This window comes from Lissotriton helveticus, chromosome 6, assembly GCF_964261635.1.
Source record: "Lissotriton helveticus chromosome 6, aLisHel1.1, whole genome shotgun sequence".
Classification (NCBI taxonomy): Eukaryota; Metazoa; Chordata; class Amphibia; order Caudata; family Salamandridae; genus Lissotriton; species Lissotriton helveticus.
This window is the reverse complement of record NC_136067.1, coordinates 292,374,454-292,393,134: the sequence shown is the minus strand read 5'-3', so window position 1 is coordinate 292,393,134 and position 18,681 is coordinate 292,374,454. Positions and strand designations below refer to the sequence as shown.

The 18,681-nt window shown below is 43.9% G+C and overlaps 1 protein-coding gene across 1 annotated transcript in view; it reads right to left on the bottom strand.

Moving 5' to 3' along the window:
- Positions 1-12,577: 12,577 nt before the first annotated feature.
- LOC144762267 (b(0,+)-type amino acid transporter 1-like) overlaps positions 12,578-18,681 on the bottom strand; it is a 471,604-nt gene continuing 465,500 nt past the window's right edge. The window contains exon 7 of the mRNA XM_078647409.1: positions 12,578-13,835. Within this exon, the coding sequence (XP_078503535.1) occupies positions 13,599-13,835 (237 nt within the window). The 3' untranslated portion in view covers positions 12,578-13,598. The remainder of the gene's footprint in view (positions 13,836-18,681) is intronic.

Below are 18,681 nucleotides of genomic sequence, written 5' to 3'. Positions count from 1 at the left end.
GATATGCCATCCCATTAGGACTAAAGTGATCCCACCTCTTCATGTCATAGATAGTCACTGACACACAACAACATTCAAAGGTGTATAGGCTTTTTTAGGAATGCAATCTAAGAATGGGGTTGTCACCAGTACCAAGCAGGATTGGAGATGTTCATAGGGCTATATGAACTTGTATGCTGTGTGTGAATTGAGAGTATCTATCTACCAATACTTTGGCCCTGAATGTCTCCCGACTACTTTTCTATGTTACATGTGATGTGTAGCAAAACTACTTCAGTATAGCTTTCATTGGACTTTTATGACAGTGGTCATATAATGAAGTTTTAAGTTAAAAGCGACATCAGTGTGAAATGAGCATTTGCATGTGACATAATTTCTGCTACAGCACATATTGCTGCTACATTGCTGTATAACTTGACCTTCATTACATTATGATGTTGTTTAAGGTAAATGAACATTTGTTGAACTCTGGGGCTTGTGTGAACAGTGTGGAAATGGATATTTCGTAGCCATCCTATCTGGTGACATTAGTTTCCTATGGTTTACTACAAGGGCCAAAGTATACAAGGTGATCCACTGTCCTAGTATAGACATAAGGATGGAGTATAAACAGGCTCATTTATGGTATTGGAGCTATCTGGGGTTTTGACATCACTGCGACCAACTGTTTCCACATAATGTAGCATGCATGCATGTGCTAATACTAATGTTGAAGCCTACATTGTCAACCATGAAGTTGGTGTAATCTGTGCAATATTGAAATGTTGTTGTTTGGAAATCTAATGGTCAGGTGTGTTATTGCATTTGCAATAAACCTATGTTATATGTAATTTCTGATTCAAACGAAGGAGAAAGGGTCAACATCTTTGGGGAGGTAGCTGGCCACAGTGGTTCTGGCCGTGACAGTACGGAAACGGTGGGACCCAGTGATCGAGAGGGTGTGGGGAGTGCCATTGAGTTCGCAAGCTCCACTTCGTCATCTTCAGAGTCATCCTCCAGTCGATACACAGGATTTATTTAAACTTCATCCTTGTCCGCTACCCCCAGTTCAATCGCCATCCTCCCTTTTGCTCCCCAACCAGTTCGCTGGGCAGGGGAGGGAAGCCATCTCTTTCGCTCCAGGCATCTCAGCCTCTGCCCCTGTCCTTCCACTGCAAAGAGTGAAGAGACTATTGACCTACTGAGAAACATCTCTGTGTATCAGACTCCACTACTGAATCGTGCCATTCAGGGGCAAGGCAGCCATAGGCAGCAGATGGTGGCCTACCTGGAAGGCATTCACAGTGCAAAGTCTAGCCTTCAGAAATCTTTTCAGGCTTTGGCCTCCTTCCTCAGTGCAGCCTCCCACCCCCATCCTTTTATCCCTGCCCCACCCCTTTCGCATACCAATACCCTACTCCCAAACCTATCCAAAGCACACGTAAACATTTGCACATACCCACTTATACAGATCCAAGCAGCACATCCACACATAAGAAAAACCTCACAAGAGCAGACATGCATCCAGACAGACACCGCACCTACCACCACAGCTACCCCCACCACCATCACATCCACAACCAGCACGCACATTCTCACACCACTGCCCCATCACATTCCCACACAACACAGATGACTGCACACAAGCATGCACACACCACACCTCCACGCCCACATCCACAGCCAGCACAGGCAACACCACACCCACCCAAACCACCATCACTTCCCTACACGCACAACCACACCCACGGTCACCACATCAGCATCCACAACACCCACACCCACAACTTCCACTGCTGCAACATCCACAGATACACCAGCCACATTCTACACAACTAAGCAATACAGGTGTGCACAATCAAGCACCCAACAGACACCAAGGAAACAAGAAACACCCCTTCTTGCAGCACATACACCTAACACTCATGCACCTGCACCAGCCCCAAGCACATCACTCACAGTCACTCCCTCTACCTCCAAGACCCCACTCCTTACCATTCCCAATACTAACTACCCTATCGTGCCATCACCTCTCCCAAACCTCGCACCACCACTTCAAAGGACCTTACTACCCCTCCCACACTCAATACCACCCCTTCTACCTCCAGATCCATCCCTCTTACCAACTCGTCCACCCCTTTTACTTCTCAAGGCACCCCTGCCAAACATTCCTCAAATACACATTCCTAAAGCCCCTCTCCTAAATGTAAGTCCACCTTTCCTCCTCCAAAACCACCACTTCCCAACCCAAGGACCCCCCTCCCAAATCCAAATGCCCACATCCCACATAACATCTTTGAGATGCCTGCCCTGCCCAATGGAACCCCTTTGTGAGGTGGTTACTCTAGCAGTGCCATTCGGGGCAAGTTTTGTGGCACAGCATTCTGATAAGCCACACCATTTCTCTATGGACTTTTTTTTAGTTTTGTTTTAAAACTTTATATAGAACATTATGTAAGAGAAACAAAAAAGAACACAGAAGTTGCAGAATATAATACAATTGTGCAATCATGACAATTGGAACCATATTGCGAAAAAGATAGGGAAAAAGAAAAAAGAAACAAGTGGACCAAGGGTTTAATAGTAAGAAAGAGAAAGTAGAATGGCAGAAAAATGGAGCTTGGGAAGAGAGTGTCAGGGGCAAGTATATACAAGTGTAGGGAAAGAACCTGGAGTAGTTTAGAGAACACTAGAAGACCAGTGAGTGGAGACTATAAATATCAACAAATCCAAATAAAAAAATGAAAAATAAAAAGAAGGCTCCAGAGTGGTCATGAAGATGTAATGTCACTTTCCTAGTCATCTTCTGTATTAGGAGCCAGTCTCAATCAATAGTCTCTGAGTGGTTGTCATATCTTTCTTGGTTGCGAAGTCATGGGTTGTAGTGTGGCATGGAGTTCACTATAGTTTCACACAACCAAGCTGCTTCAGTAGGATATGTGCTGCTTCCCCAATGGAGGTCCACCTGTTGTTTGGCTAGCAACAATGCAATAGCTGTGAAACATCTGATACCCACAGGTAAAGGTTTTACAAACCCAAGGAGGGCCAATAGTGGATTGAGAATAAGTGTCTGCTCCATCATGCAAGATAATACAGAATGGACAGTTTCTCAGAAAGTGAGTATCGGAGCACAGTTCCAAGCCAGGACAACAAAGTTAGCATTCTCTTCTGTGCATTTAGGACAGGGGCGTGATCTAGCCTGATCTAGTTTGGCCAGGGTTTGTGTGTGGTGTAGGCACGGTGTAGGTATTTGTAATGTAGCAACTTGTGACAGGGATTATTGGACATTAGTTTGGTTGGTTTGCAGTAGTAGTATCACATTTTGTCAGGAAAGGGTTAACCCAGATCACGCTCCCAACAGCCCTCGCCTTTTCCGTCCTGTTTGGTCTCAATTGCAAGGAGGTATGATAAAGGCAGGATATCAAGTGAGAATTTACTGGAGAGGTAATAATTAACGTGAGGGGGAAGTCTTGTGGCTCTGAGGGATAGGAAGGATGGCACGTAAAGTGTCCTTCTAAGCAGTATAATAGGAACCTGTCCATGTGTGTCAAGTTATGGCCCTCCATTAGAGCAGAAATAGATTGCAGGGTAGAATTTGTGAAAAGGTCACCCACAGTATGTAGGTGATGTGTTACAAGTGTGAGCTGGGTCAAGCTCTCACAAGCCAGGGGAAGCCAGGGGTTGTTTGGAAGAGGGATATGTGGGGAATATATCAACCGAAATAGCGGAGGAGTTTGGTCCTTGACCAATATGTTGTGGGGAGCATTTGTATCTCCGCAGGGTTTCTAGGTAACCCCTGGGGTATTATTTTGGAGAGGGTTAAAGGGAGAGCCTACGTCACAGCTAAGGTATTGCAGTCTAGCATCAGGATGATACCAGTACTGAAGTAAGCATAATGCACTTGAGATACTAGGTAATAAAGATACACGTCAGGGACACCAAAGCCACTACAGTCATAAGGGAGTGTCAGCGTAATCCAACTAGTCCGACGGCAATGGCCCGTCCAGGTGAGGCATGTGAGTAGACTGCACAGATTATCCAAAAACCTCTGGTCAAAGCAATAGAGATATTGAGAAATAAGTATAAATATCTCAGCAAGACCACCATCTTGATTATGTCAATTGTACACTCTACTGACAATGGTAATCTAACCACCGATCGAAGTTTATCGACCGCAGGGCCGTGATTATGGGGAATTACTTTGAAACTATCCCTGTGTAAATAGACACCAAGATACTAAGCAGAGTCCTCACACCCTTACCATTGGTCTTTTGTTATGTTTTGTCCTTGTGGTTTTATTTGGACAAATTAAAATCCGCTTTGCTTTTTAACACATTATTCCTGGCATTACTTTTCCCTTGCTATTTTTAGGAACCTAGCAATGTTACAGAGGTTAAATTGTGATGCAATTTTATTGTGTTTACTCATTATGGTAGGTTATACTACATATATATTATTATAGTGTACTTTGTTATATACATGCATAATTTGATTTGGTATGTGATGGTGATTACTTTTTATGGGCAGGCCTTCATCATAGCGTTGACTACTTGCACCACCTAATTGATGTGATTTGACACATTGGAATGTGTGACTACAGGTGTGTTTATTTCACCCTGATTGGTTATCAATATGAACAGGTTAGTCATATTAAGAGCATGGAACCAGTGCAGGAGTCACACAGGACAATAGAAATGTTCCATGGATGAATATGTGGGATGAATCCAAATTGGGCCAGACATTGATTGGGTGGTATTTCACATGGTAAAGGTTTCAGCTTGTCTTGAGCAATGTCTACATCATTTTCCTTGTACTTCTCCCTATGACGTATGTAGGGTGTGTGTTTAATGTGTGCAAAATGGTTATTTGTGTATCCACAGCTGGAGGCTGGTTAGTTGTCATACCTAATTGTGGCATGTTTTTGGACATATGTCCATTATTTGGTATGTACCTTACACCTACTATATTTATATGAGAAGAATGCTGTTACTGATGTGTTTGTTTTTATATCTTGAGCCTAGACATTACACACATATCCATATGGTTATCCCTGATATGCATGAAGCCAGGGGGCCAGTGCACAGAGATGTTTAAAGGCATGGACAAAGTGGGCTCTGGCCCAGGGAGCCAAACTTTCAGGGTGCCCCCTGATTGAGCCACTCCTATTCTACAGAGAGACTTTGCATAATGTCCGTGAAATACTTCTAGAGCAGATTGTTTCAATTAACATTTTCCAAAGACTACATTTTTATGTGGGTGATGTGTGAGAGTCTGTTACAGAAATTTTTCAGAGAAGGTGTGTTTCTGTTTCATGAACCATTCATACTTAAGTTTCGTTCATAACAAAACAGGACCTAGCATGTGAGAAATGGGATGGTGTCACAGAGATTATTTGCTGTAATGTTAGTGAGATGCTGCTGTTGTGGTACAATATAAAAACTACACATCACTGTCCATGATATTAGATATAAACACATTTGGAATTTGGAAGGGTGTGCCTGTGCATTGTCAGTGACCTGGCAAAAGAGGGCATCAAAGAGGTGAATTTAAATCATGCATTCAAAGATGTCCCAGCCTCTGCATCTGTTAACTGGGAAGTCAATGGAAACGGATAGATTGTGACTTACCATCAGTTAAGTCCACGACCGTGTCGGTTTGCACATCATCAAGCTACTGCAGCAGAACGTGTATGATCGGTTCCATGGCAGCACAGGACGTGTGAAGCTGAGTACCGGTGAGTTTCTTCCTCATATACGTTCCTTTCCACCAACTCAGGTGTGGAGGTTTTGCTGCACAGTCACATTGACAGAAAGGGTCATTGTGATTGGGAAACTGGCCGTCCCACCTACGACAGACGCATTGGCCTGTCTCACCTCCGTCGTAGTTGAGATTTCAAGCGGCGGCAGTGCTGCAGCGGTCTTTAGTCTATGCATCCACTTGCTGCATGATTTGGTGGAGGGACCACCAAGATGGTGGTGGGGAATCCGATGCCAATTCGACAGCGGGAATCTTTCTGCCTAACTCATAATCAAGCCCTTAATAACTGCTTTCCTTTCTGGGATGACATATATTTAGTAGGTCTGGGCATGAAATTCTGCTTCTTTTTTCTTTACCCATAGTGTTCGTTATAACATCTTGAGAGCCCTGAGGAAGACCTTCATCAATTATTGCAAGGCCCACAGACATTCGAAACGTATCGGCGTAAGTCTGTGAGGTCAAGGTCACACCCCCATTAAGGCTAGTGGAAGCCAAAGTACTGGATTTATGAAGATTGAAGCCCCTTAGAGTAACATCTAAGGGTGGAACATTGTGCCCCAAGTGTCATTTTTTGGACTTCTGACAAACATAAGGAGGACATGTTGATGCAATTTATGTTGCACACTTATTTTTGTTATATGGATATACACAGATAACATAAATGTCAGTTCTGGTGATTGATGTTAACTGTGTGTTCCCTTTCATGACGATGTTAAGTATTTATGTAAATGTATTATAATCATTCTGTGGTCAAAAAAAGTCCTTTGTGCATGTGCTATATGTCTAAAAACAAGTTTAAGGAATGTCTTTTACCAAAACTTGTTTATAATGTTTTTGTCTCTAATGTGTCGGTTTTATTGTGCTCCCAAATAAATATCTTCAGTACTTTATTTTAGTACAGGTGTGGGATACCATTAAAATAATTTTTATAAAGAAAACAATATGCATTGTTGAAAGTGTAATTATGTGGCCTTTGGAACTATTTAAGAATTTATGGTGTGTATAGGGTTTCTCACTGTATTATCATTTTTAGAAAGTTGCAAAAAGAACAATTGATGGACAGAATGCAGAACAATGTCATACATTCACCCCAGTACAGAGACCTGGGTCTAAATTCATCGTTTGTTTTGCTCACCATGCCATTCCAGTTTGGACCCAGCCATATGCAAATCAGTCTTGACCCTGCACCCAATGGGAACAGTCCAGCCCGAACTGCCAGGCCAGGTCCTCCCTGGAGTGGAAACAAGCATCTTAGAACCAATTTCGGGCTTTCAGCCCTCATCAGCCAGGATAGCTTGACTCTAGTGGCATGGAGAGCACAGGACCCACGTCTAGGCATACCCGTCCCACTCAGGATGACAAATGCAAAAAGAATAATTGATGGAGAGAATGCAGAACAATGTCATACATTCACACCAGTACAGAGATCTGGGCCTAAATCCATTGTTTTTTTGTCCATCATGCTATCCAGTTTGGACCCAGCCATATGCAAATCAGTGTTGACCTTGCGCCCAATGGGAACAGTCCAGCCCAAACTGCCAAGCCAGGTCCTCCCTGGAGTGGAAACAAGCATCCTAGGACCGGTTTCGGGCTTTCAGCCCTTATTAGCCAGGATAGCTTGACTCCAGTGGCATGGAGAGCACGGGACCCACGTCTAAGCATACTCGTCCCACTCGGGTGACAAATGCAAAAAGAGTGTTTTTGCTCACCATGCTATTCCAGTTTGGACCCAGCCATATGCAAATCAGTCTTGAACCTGCGCCCAATGGGAACAGTTTGACCCGAATTGAATGGCCAGGTCCTCCCTGGACTGGAAACAAGCATCCAAGGATTGGTTTCGGGCTTTCAGCCCTTATCAGCCAGGATAGCTTGACTCCAGTGTCATGGAGAGCACGAGACCCACGTCTAGGCACACCCGTCTCACTCGGGGTGACAAATGCAAACAGAACAATTGATGGACAGAATCCAGAACAATGTCATACATTCACCCCAGTACAGACATCTGGGCCTAAATCCATAGTTTTTTTGCTCACCATGCCATTCCAGTTTGGACCCAGCCATATGCAAATTGGTCTTGACCCTGCGCCCAATGGGAACAGTCCAGCCCGAACTGCCAGGCCAGGTCATCCCTGGACTGGAAACAAGCATCCTAGGACTGGTTTCAGGCTGTCAGCCCTCATCAGCCAGGATAGCTTGACTCTAGTGAAAGGGAGAGCACAAAACCGGCCCTAGGATGCTTGTTTCCAGGCCAGGGAGGACCTGGCTTAGCAGTTTGGGCTGGACTGTTCCCATGAGGCACAGGGTCAAAACTGATTTGCATATGGCCAGGTCAAAACTGGGGTGGCATGGTGAGCAACAGAAAAATGGATTCAACCCAGATCTCTTGACTGGGGGTGAATGTTTTGATTTGTTCTGCATTCCGTCCACCAATTGTGTGTCTTTTGCGTCCTTGCCCTAAGTGTGCCAGGTATGCCCAGACGTGGGTCCCGGGCTACTGTGCCACTGGATTCAAGCTAACCTGTCTGAAGAGGGGCCAAACCCCGAAACCGGTCCTAGGATGCTTGTTTCCGGTCTAGGGAGGACCCACCTTAGCAGTTTGGGATGGAATGTTCCCATGAGGCACTGGGTCAATACTGATTTGCATATGGCCAGGTCTAAACTGGGGTGGCAAGGTGAGCAAAAGAATGATGGATTAACCCAGATCTCTTGACTGGGGGTGAATGTTTTGATTTGATCTGCATTCCGTCCATCAATCATGTGTCTTTTTCTTCCTCGCCCTAAGTACGCCGGGTATGCCCAGATGTGGGTCCCAGGCTCACTGTGCCCCTGGATTCAAACTATCCTGGCTGAAGAGGGGTGAAACCCCGAAACCAGTCCTAGGATGCTTGTTTCCGGTCCAGGGCGGACCTGGCTTAGCAGTTTTGGCTGGACTGTTCCCATGAGGCACAGGTTCAAGACTGAATTGCATATGGCCAGGCATAAACTGGGGTGGCATGGTGAGCAAAAGAAAGATGTATTTAACCCAGATCTCTTGACTGGGGGTGAATGTTTTGATTTGTTCTGCATTCCGTCCATCAATTGTGTGTCTTTTGCTTCCTCACCCTAAGTGCGCCGGGTATGCCCAGACGTGGGTCCCGGGCTCACTGTGCCACTGGATTCATGCTATAAACCGGTCCGACGATGCTTGTTTCCGGTCTAGAGAGGACCTGGCTAAGCAGTTTGGACTGGACTGTTCCCATGAGGCACAGGGTCAAGACTGATTTTCATATGGCCAGGTCTAAACTGGGGTGGCATGGTGAGCAAAAGAATGATGGATTTAACCCAGATCTTTTGACTGGGGGTGAATGTTTTGATTTATTCTACAGTCCGTCCATTAATTATGTGTCTTTTAATTTTAGAAAGTTGGCATTTTCCTGCGCTTTAGCCCTTTTTCCTGTAGCTGTCCTTGGGTCTCATGACTGGGTGTAATTGACAGTTAGGCTTTGTGAATTCCTCCCAGACAGTCCCAATAGAGGTATTAAGTGTGCCTCAATGGACCATCTACTGACAGGATGGGGGGGCGGAGCTGAGAACAGTCCCACTTGCAAATGAATAGCCTGTGCTCTGTCTTCAAACAAAGGTCCTAACGACCGTGCATAACACTGCAGCCAGCTTGAAGCCAAGGCAAGGGAGTAAGGAAATTCCAAACACTTCAAAGCACCTTCCCAGAAGCTTCTTACACCTTCCAGAAGATGGGCATCAGGGTATAAAAATAGCACCTTCAGGCTCACTCTTCGGTTCACTACTGGACCTGCTGAATGACTCTCAGAGGACTGCCTACTGCTGTGACCGGCTGTGCACTCGGCCAGAATGCTCCTGTACTTGGAACGACTGCTTTTCTGCCTGGAGCCTGCCTTGCACCCTCAGAGGCCAGCCCTGCTGTTGAGCCCTAAAGCTTTGCCTGGACTACCAGAGTGACTCCAAGGGCCAGTTTGCTAGCCTCCTGTTCAGAGCTACAGGGACATAAAAGTCTCCCACCATCATGAACCCGCACCTGGACCCAGCCTGAGGGATTCTGGAACCCCCCCAAGAGGTGTCCCACCAGTACTGGACCCTTGGTTGTGGTGTGCCCCGAAGGCCAAATCTCAAAACTGAGAACTTTAAAAAGTTTGGCCAAAACTGCTCTGAGAACCAGGATGATAGCGGGACAAACCTGCTCTCCAATATGCCCGAAGTGCATTGCTGGTTGGATTGACTTCACAGCTTCTCCTGCTACTTTCATCTTTGCGGCAGCAAATCCTTTTGAGCAGTCCTTTGTCAAAGGGGTATCCTACCTTGTGGTACTGTCTTTAGCTACAGTCCTCTGCCTGGTCCCACTGGAGATTTTTGACTTCCATTTCGATGACTAATCCTGAACATAGCTGTCTTTCTGGCCTCCTCCTTATTGCAATTCCGTGCGTGTGCCACCCTGACTCCCATCATCCATACATGCACCTCCACGCATGTGTTGTAACAGCACATGAGAAGTAATAACATGCGTAGTAAAGGCTACGCGTTATTACAGCGATGCGTTGTAACGCTTGCATAGTAATGGTACACGGTGTAATGATCGCGTACAAATGGATGTTTACCCTTTAAAGCGCTAGTTTTGATGAAAAACCTAAAAAATGTACAACTTCAATTCTACTGATTGTAATTTAGTGTAAATTTATAAAAATGTGCACTATGCTTCTTGATTGGTTTGAGATTGTTCTTCTGTTGTATTTTCAATGTATTACTTTTGTGTGCTACATAAATACTTTATTCCATTATTAAGGAGAGAGAAAGGACTGGATAGCCAATCCAGGTTTATTATATGTAATCAAGAGAGGACTGGCCTATTAATATGTGGTACAGGACTCCGGACTGTATGGAGAAGGGAAAGGAACTGTTTTGTTTCCTTATGAAGCCCTCACCCACCAACCTAGTTGGAGGCATGCTTCATCATCGGGCCCACCCAGTGACACCGAATGTGTCCCGGGTGTGCTTTAACGCCAGTATTACAGGAGAGCAGGTATTTTACTGAGTGTGCAGTGCAACTAGGTTGGTGGGTGAGGGCTACATAAATACTTTACACATCGCTTCAAAGATCTGCCAGGATATCCAGGGTTAAACACAGGTTAATTTAGTGACTTTTTCTGGTTCACCCAGCAAGGGATTATGGCTGTTGCTTGACCAGGGCTCTCACCCCAGTCAGCCAACAACCCAGTTTCTAACATTCTGCACCCAAAGATCGTTTGTGGGATGTGCTCAAATAGACTCACTCACTCATTCAGTGAACCAGTTGTACTCACTGTAAGAATTGTTGTCTTCTGAAACCAATGATAAGCACCAAGTGATGGTCTTTCAGATGTGCTTTGAATAGTTATGCTCACTAAATGTTTATCCCAGTAAAAAAAGGCATTGTTCTCTTCTGATGTCAACAAGTGCCACCAAAGGTGGTCTGCAGTATGTGTTTCAGTAGTCATGTTCACTCACTCTTCACCCATTGTTTCTCCTTGTAGGTAATGTTCTTTTTTTTATTAAGTTGACCACTATCACCAAAAGATGGCCTGAGCTGTGGGATCAGTTTTAATAAGACTAACTCACATATGTGTACTCCCAGTTAACATTGTTGTCTGCTGATGCGAACAGTATGAAAACAATTGTTTTTGGGATGTGTGGTAGACTCACTCACTGTTGCTCCAAGGAGGAATTGCTCTTTCCAGAAGTTGAATGTATTCACCAAGAGATGGTCTGAGTTTTGTTTTTCAAATAAAGCCGTTCACTTACTCATTCACGTGTTTTCCCAGTGGCCATTGTTCTATTCTGAAAATGATACTAAGCCCAAAAAGATTATTTGATATTTTGAATGTGCTTTAAATAGCCCCAGACACCCTCTCATTTTTCTTCCAGTTTGCGCTGTTCTTGTATGGAGAAGATGATATGCGCCAAGAGATGGTCTGGTCTGTATGATGTGTTTAAATGATGCTTACTCGCTCTCCTAGAACCCACTATTCTCTTATTCAGCTGATAATGACCACCAAAAGGAGACTTGGGGCCAGATGTATGTGGCTAAATACCGGTTGGTATCGCCGAAATTCGGTACATTTCAGCGTTACCGACCGGTATTTAGCCATTCCTAATGTAGGTATGGAATCGATAAATAAGGAATCGGTAAATACTGATTCCTTAATACCGATTCCTTATTGTTCTTGCATTTAAGGAATTGGTAATTCCGATTCCTTAAATGCAATGTAGGAAGTACATTAAAGAGTGCTTTTAAGCCTTAAGAAATCGGTAATTACCACTAACTTCAAGTTGGTGGTGATTACCGATTTCCCTTTAAAAAGCCCTTTTTTGCTTATTTAAAGTGCCATATGGCACACATCCATGCCCTTAGGGCATGTATGTGCGCCACATGTGCACACATGCACATTTCAGGGGTGCAGCAGGGTGTCCTTTGGACATCCTGGAACCCTTGAAATACCTCCCGGTATTACCGATTCGGTAATACCGAATCGCTAATACTGAATGTCTTCACATTCATTCCTATGGGCCACCAAGCCCATAGAAATGAATGGGTAGGTATTCCTTATTACCGAATCTCAATTATCGATTCGGTAATAAGGAATATTAAGGATTCGATATTTTTTACCCAATCTTTACCTACATAGGAAATACCGATTTCTTAACAGCGAATCGGTAAAATTCGCTATTAAGAAATCGGTATTTCTCATTTACCTACATCTGGCCGCTGATCTCTGGATGTGCTTTAAGAAGCCGCACTCACAAAGCTCTATCTAGAATCAGTGCATCGCACATCACTGAAAGTTTTCTGTTGTAATATCTCTTTATTAGGTTGCCTGAACAATAAATCAGTACTTGGATACATCTGCTGAACATAGCTTTAACACGGACATTTCCCTTAAACATGGCAATGCAGGTGTTGCAAAAAATCTTTCCTTAGGAAACGGATAATGATTCAGGCATGAAGTAGTATGCTGGATGCAGCAGCACACGTGCAACACAAGCAAAGGTACACAATTCGAAAGCCACAAGGAAAGCAGCAACGTTATGAAACACTTAACATATGAATGCAAACATGCTCAACCCATCACAAGTCTTGTATGAAACCACAAAGTTCTGACAATTAGAAGTTACTTTGAGAATTTCCTTTACACCCTGATAGATTACATTGTGAGAGTGTTTGTTCTTCACCAAGGAAATCTGGCATACAGTACAAAAATGAATGAATGAATGAAAGGGCATTTATAAAGCACACTGTGAAAGAATTGGCAAATATTATTTGCACAAAGCTGACATGTCAATTTAAAGTGTTTTTGTTGCATTGTAGTGCACTATGAAGCATAAAGATTGTTCTTCGTAAAGTGCTTGTTGGTCAGGTACATGGTACATGATAGAGGTTAATTGCAGGTTTCTCAAGGTAAGGACATCTCAGTCAGTGCTACCACAAAGGGTTCTACGAATACTCAGGGCCTGTCTCAGAACATTTAGAGTGGCCATAAATCACACCTCCCATTCACCAAAATAATAAATAAGATGCATTCTGCACTGAACAGTGTATAACTGAGAAGGCAAATGCAGCTTATTTGTATGGAGTGCAATAACTGATGAAACATGGTAGCCATGGAATTTATATCTGGTTTACCTCCATTCTTAGCAGCAGAAAGTAACTGTAACAAACTATTTTCATGGATGATTCTTTATGAAGTTATATTTACAAGAAAAGTAAATACTATTATTTGGTGTCTAATTAAAAACGTCCTATTTTTAATTTGTGTACTGTGCATTTGTATTACAAAGGCACCCTTCAACAAACGTCTTCAAAGATCGCTTCTCATCTATTCATCTTCAAATTTGTCGGTGGGTGCAACTTCTAGCAGAAGCTGGAGATGTAGGGTGGCACTGCTTAGGAACCGTGGCTGGAGTTTGTAATGGACCAGTGGGATGTAGAGGATGATGCCGCTTAGAGCGAATAGGAAGACGTAGAGAAACTCAATCTGCGGACTGTCGATGACCGGAGCCAGAATCAGGTAGATTGAAATAATCAGAAAAAGTACTGGAACTATGATAGGAACCTGCACAAATACAGATGTAAGAAAAAATATATTACATTGATTCGTAGGATTGTATGCCAATATATTGAAAACAGTAGTATCGATCTGTGCTTATATTGACTCCTGAAAATTGACTATCAGCATATCCTCACTGTAAGCACACATAGGAAAGTATTGATTTTCTATTCTTAACACCGCATTTACTTACCTTGAAATATGTCGGTGGTCGACATGGTGGAGTCGATTTAAGTGCTAATCGCTGAACAACTGTATTTTTTTTTTAGGTTACCATTGGTATCTTTCAATATGGATAGCTACTTTCTCTTCCCACAACACACCCAAAGCAGCTCTTTACAGACAGATACGCCATTCGGTTTTCAAGGAGGGATTAGAACATGGGAACGTTTTGGGTCTCCACTGAAGACAATCTAGAGGTAGATGTCCAATATTAGGTGGTTTAAACATTTGGCTTCAGTATTCCAATGCTTGGCTTTATGTTTCTCTCTATTTCATTTAGAACATTCTACTATTAGTGGGTGAAATAGTAATATAGCCCTATTACTTTGGGTTATGAAGGTTGTTAACAGCTCTCTTGTTCCTTATAGTTATATAACTTGTGTCTTAAACAACTAAGTGGTACATCAAAGGTGATGGGAGGAATACTTGAAATACATCTAACCAACTGGCAATTGATTGGGATAGCTTTCCAACCCATTATTTTTTTGCCCACACTGTCACCTCAGTCTGGACCCAGCCATATGCAAATTAGTCTTGACCCTGAACCAATAGGAACAGTCCAGCCCAAGTTGCCATCCAGGTCCTCCTTGAACTGGAACACAAGCAATTCACGACCAGTTTTGCCCTGATTGGTGCTCGTCGGTTGGGTTTAGCTTGGTTCCAGTGGCAAAGTTGTACATCAGACTCACAAAAAGTGATGGGAGGAATGTTGGGAATAAGTCTAATCCCAGGCAATCACTCAGGCAGCATTCCAACCTGTCGTTTTTTTGTCCATGATGACTCCTCAACTTGGACTCAGCCATATGCAAATCAGTCTTGATCCTGCTCCAAAAGGAATAGTCCAGCCCGAACTGCCAGTCTAGGCCCTCCCTGAACCAGAACACAAGCAACTCAGGCTCAATCCTTCAATTTCCAGGAGAAGTGCTAAATCTGTCGTAATTTCTACCTGTGGAATTCCCACCATCATCTGAGTACCATGATGAAGAAAATGACACCAGTGGATGTCCCTTGAATTTAGTAGTTAATTCTGGGAGGGCATACATTGCATTTCAGAGAGGGACCCAAGGACCATGCTGGTTGGCTGCAAAGAAATTAAATACAAAAGCAACTTGGGAGGGTGCAGTGAGGCCTGCTGAATCTCGTAGTGTTGAAGCAGTGCTAGGTTGGCCCCTCCCTTGCTACTGGCAGCCTCCAAGGAGAGGGTAGGGGGCCTGACTGTAGTATTTGTGGTATTTCTAAAGTGCATTAGACCAACCAGTATCAAAGCGCTATACATGAGGAGGGACAGACAGAGCAGTGGGTAACAACAACAGGCAAATCACCGACACCGTCCCTATCCATCTTCTCTGCAAACAACCCGGTTTTAATTTGCTTCCAAAAGCTCAAATGAGAGCTCTGACAAAGTTCAGGAAGAGAATTCTACAACTTAGCAGTCGCTATAGTAAAATCACGTTCACCCCACCGGACTTTCTTGTAGTGTGGAACCGCTACCATATACTGTTCATCAGATCTCAATGATCTCATGGGAACATACTAATTTAGGGTGGTCTTCAAATAATTCAAACCCGTAGAATGAAGGGCTTTATGTGTTAAGAACAATGCTTTAAATGACACTTGTTTCTTTATTGGTAGCCAATGCAGGAATTTCAATCCTTCTCTGACTGAGGCATGTTTGGGTACTCCCAAGACCAGGCGAGCTGTGGCATTCTGGATGACTTGGAGCTTATTCAAAGACAATGGATTGATGTTTAAATATAGGTCACTGCACTAGTCTAAACATGAGGTGATGAGTCTGATGGCCAGTAATGCCCTAAGCTCCTTCGGGAGCAAAGGTAGGATCTTCTTTAAGATCTTGATCATCCAAAAGCAAGAGCTCATCATTCTTTTCACCTGGGAGTCAAAAGTAAAGGTGTCATTGAACCAAACCCCTAGGTTTTTGGCCATCGTCACAGGAATTGGATGGGTACCACAGTTATCGGGCCACCAACGATCAGTCAAAATAGAGCTCTCTGCTCCAAACACCATAATCTCGTTTTTTTCCCCATTCATTTTTAACCAGTTGTCCCCCATCCATCTACTGGTTTCCTGTATACATACCCTAAACCTGTCCGCTACCTCTTCCCAGTCATCCGTGATGGAAATACTGATTGTGTGTCATCCGCAAAGGATGACACCTGGAATCCAAAAGACTGTATCAATTTCGCCAAAGGGGCAACACATAGGTTAAAAAGGATAGGGCTTAGGGACGACCCTTGAGGAACTCCACATGGAAGCTGTAAGGGGGCTGCTCTAAATTCGCCATACATAGCTGACAGTAATAGTTCTATTGCACAGGAAAGACTCCAACAGCCCAAGAGCTACATCCTTCAGCCCGACCTGTCGCAGCCTTGGCGCCAACAAGGATGGCGATATGGTGTCAAAGGCCACTGACAGGCTAGGTAAAACCAGCATGGCTGCTCTTCCCTAATCAAATTGCATACAGGTATAATCTGTCATAACAATAAGTACCGATTCGGTGCTATAATGGTACCTGAACACATTCTGTTAAGGGTCCTGAAGTTCATGCTCCAGGAGGTATTTTGCAAGTTCTTGGTTTATATGTATCTCCAAGATTTTCACCGGTGATGGCAACAGAAAAATCGGATGCAGATTTCTCAAGTTGGTGGGGTCACCATCCAGCTTCTTCTTTAGAGGGATAACTGCCTTCTTCCATATCTGAGGGTATGTATCGGTCTCCAGGACCTCAGAGTAAACATGACCTCTGCCATGAGGTTCAGTACTATTTGCAGGATCCTAAGCAGGTACAGGTCATCAGGCCAACTTAAAGTTGTGCCTGCCAGCAAGGCCCTGATCTTTGACACAGGTAATGGGGAAAATTTGGCTAAGCCACTGGGGACAGAGTATTCTGATGCTGTACCAACTTCGTTGCAGGGTAGCTGAATTCCAGAATCATATGGGCCAATTGAGGAAACTGGAAAATCTACATAGATCTTCAAGATTTTCTCTTTAAAAAAGTACACCACCTTATTGCAAAATGTTTGGGTGTTTGCCAACCCTTGAGACATCAGGGGTGCCATCAGGGTTCGCATTGTTTTAAAGAGTTCTCTTGGGGCGTTATGGCCTATCTTATCCTCTGGGAACTGAATGCAGTTGTCGTTTGTTTAATCACCCTTTTATATTGAAGGATAAACTCCCTAAGCTTAGTTTTTTCCTCCGGCTCCGAGGCCAGTTTCCATTTCCACTCCTGCCTTCTATACTGCCTTATGAGCTCATTGAGCTCTTCCGAAAACCAAGGGGCTGACTTTACTAATGGGTACAATCTCTACTGCTGGTCTTATCCAACTGTTAAACTTTTCTGCTAAAGAAGCCTGACCCTGAAGGTCCTTCTCTTTAAATTTCTCCAGGGCACTAACAAATTCCCCCACAGCAATTTTACCCCAGTTTCTGATGTTCTTAGCAGTGTTCTAGTATGATCAACCGCATGTCCTTCCTGGACCAAAAATGTCACAAAACTATGATTCATCCAGTCTAGCTGCAAGCACTCCTTACAATTCAAACTCTCTTCATTGGAAAAAATTCCATCTATAATATGTCCTGCTTTATGGGTACAACACTTGACTCGTCGGGCCATACCAAAGCTAGATATGAAGTCCAAAAAAGTCCTGAAATCCTGATCCTATTCTTCCTCCAAATCAAGGTTAAGAACTCCCATGATAGTAAGCTTACTAGTAGATATAAAGGGCTCCAGTACTTGATGCCAATTAGAAATACATTGTTTTTATGGACTGGGTGGTCCGTAGATCAACAATCCCGCCAGTCACAGAAAGTTCTTATTCTTAATTTTAAAATATCCTACTTTACACCCTTCAATGAGAGTATTAATAGCTTCTAGCATGCAAATCAGATGATCTCTTAAAATAATGGCAAGGTCTCCCCCCTCCAGAGAGTTCTATCCAATCTATCCACCCCATATCCTAGTGGTGTAGCAATCACAAAATGCGGAGCAGATTCCTCCTTGGCCCAGGTCTCTATTATAAAAAGATAGTCTAAGCGCTCTGTCTCAATCAACTCACAAATCTCCAGGCTATGTTTAATCAGGGAGTGGTCATTCACCAGAATACAGTGGAGGGTTTCTTTGGTCTCTACAATCCCCCAGCAAGTCTTTCCCCTTTAGGCTATCAAATGTCCAATTGCAGGAGGTACAGCATCACCATCCCTCCCACCTATAATACAGCGCTGCTACTTCCTCACATCTCACCTTAGGCTCTTAGTTAATGAGAGCCTGCCTAGAATAAGACCAGCAAAGCTCTCCTGCACTCAAACTGACAGCATCCATGGCCCCTTGTTCCGTTTGTGTGCGGACAGCTGCAGATGGGTATTGCCTTTGGAGCGCCTTCAACATGCGCCCGCTGCATGTGTCCACTGTGCAACCATGCATCAGCGTGCTTAAATTCTGCTGGAATACACATTCAGCGTTAGGGAGTGTCAAAAGCTGGAACACTACCCTTCTCAAGCTTTGCCAAGCAAAGAAGCGCGGTGCCCGAGAAAAAAATGGCTGCCACCTCTACTCCCCAAAGCACAATCACCGATCACGGCTCTAACAGGCGCCTTGCCCCCAACACAATTCTAG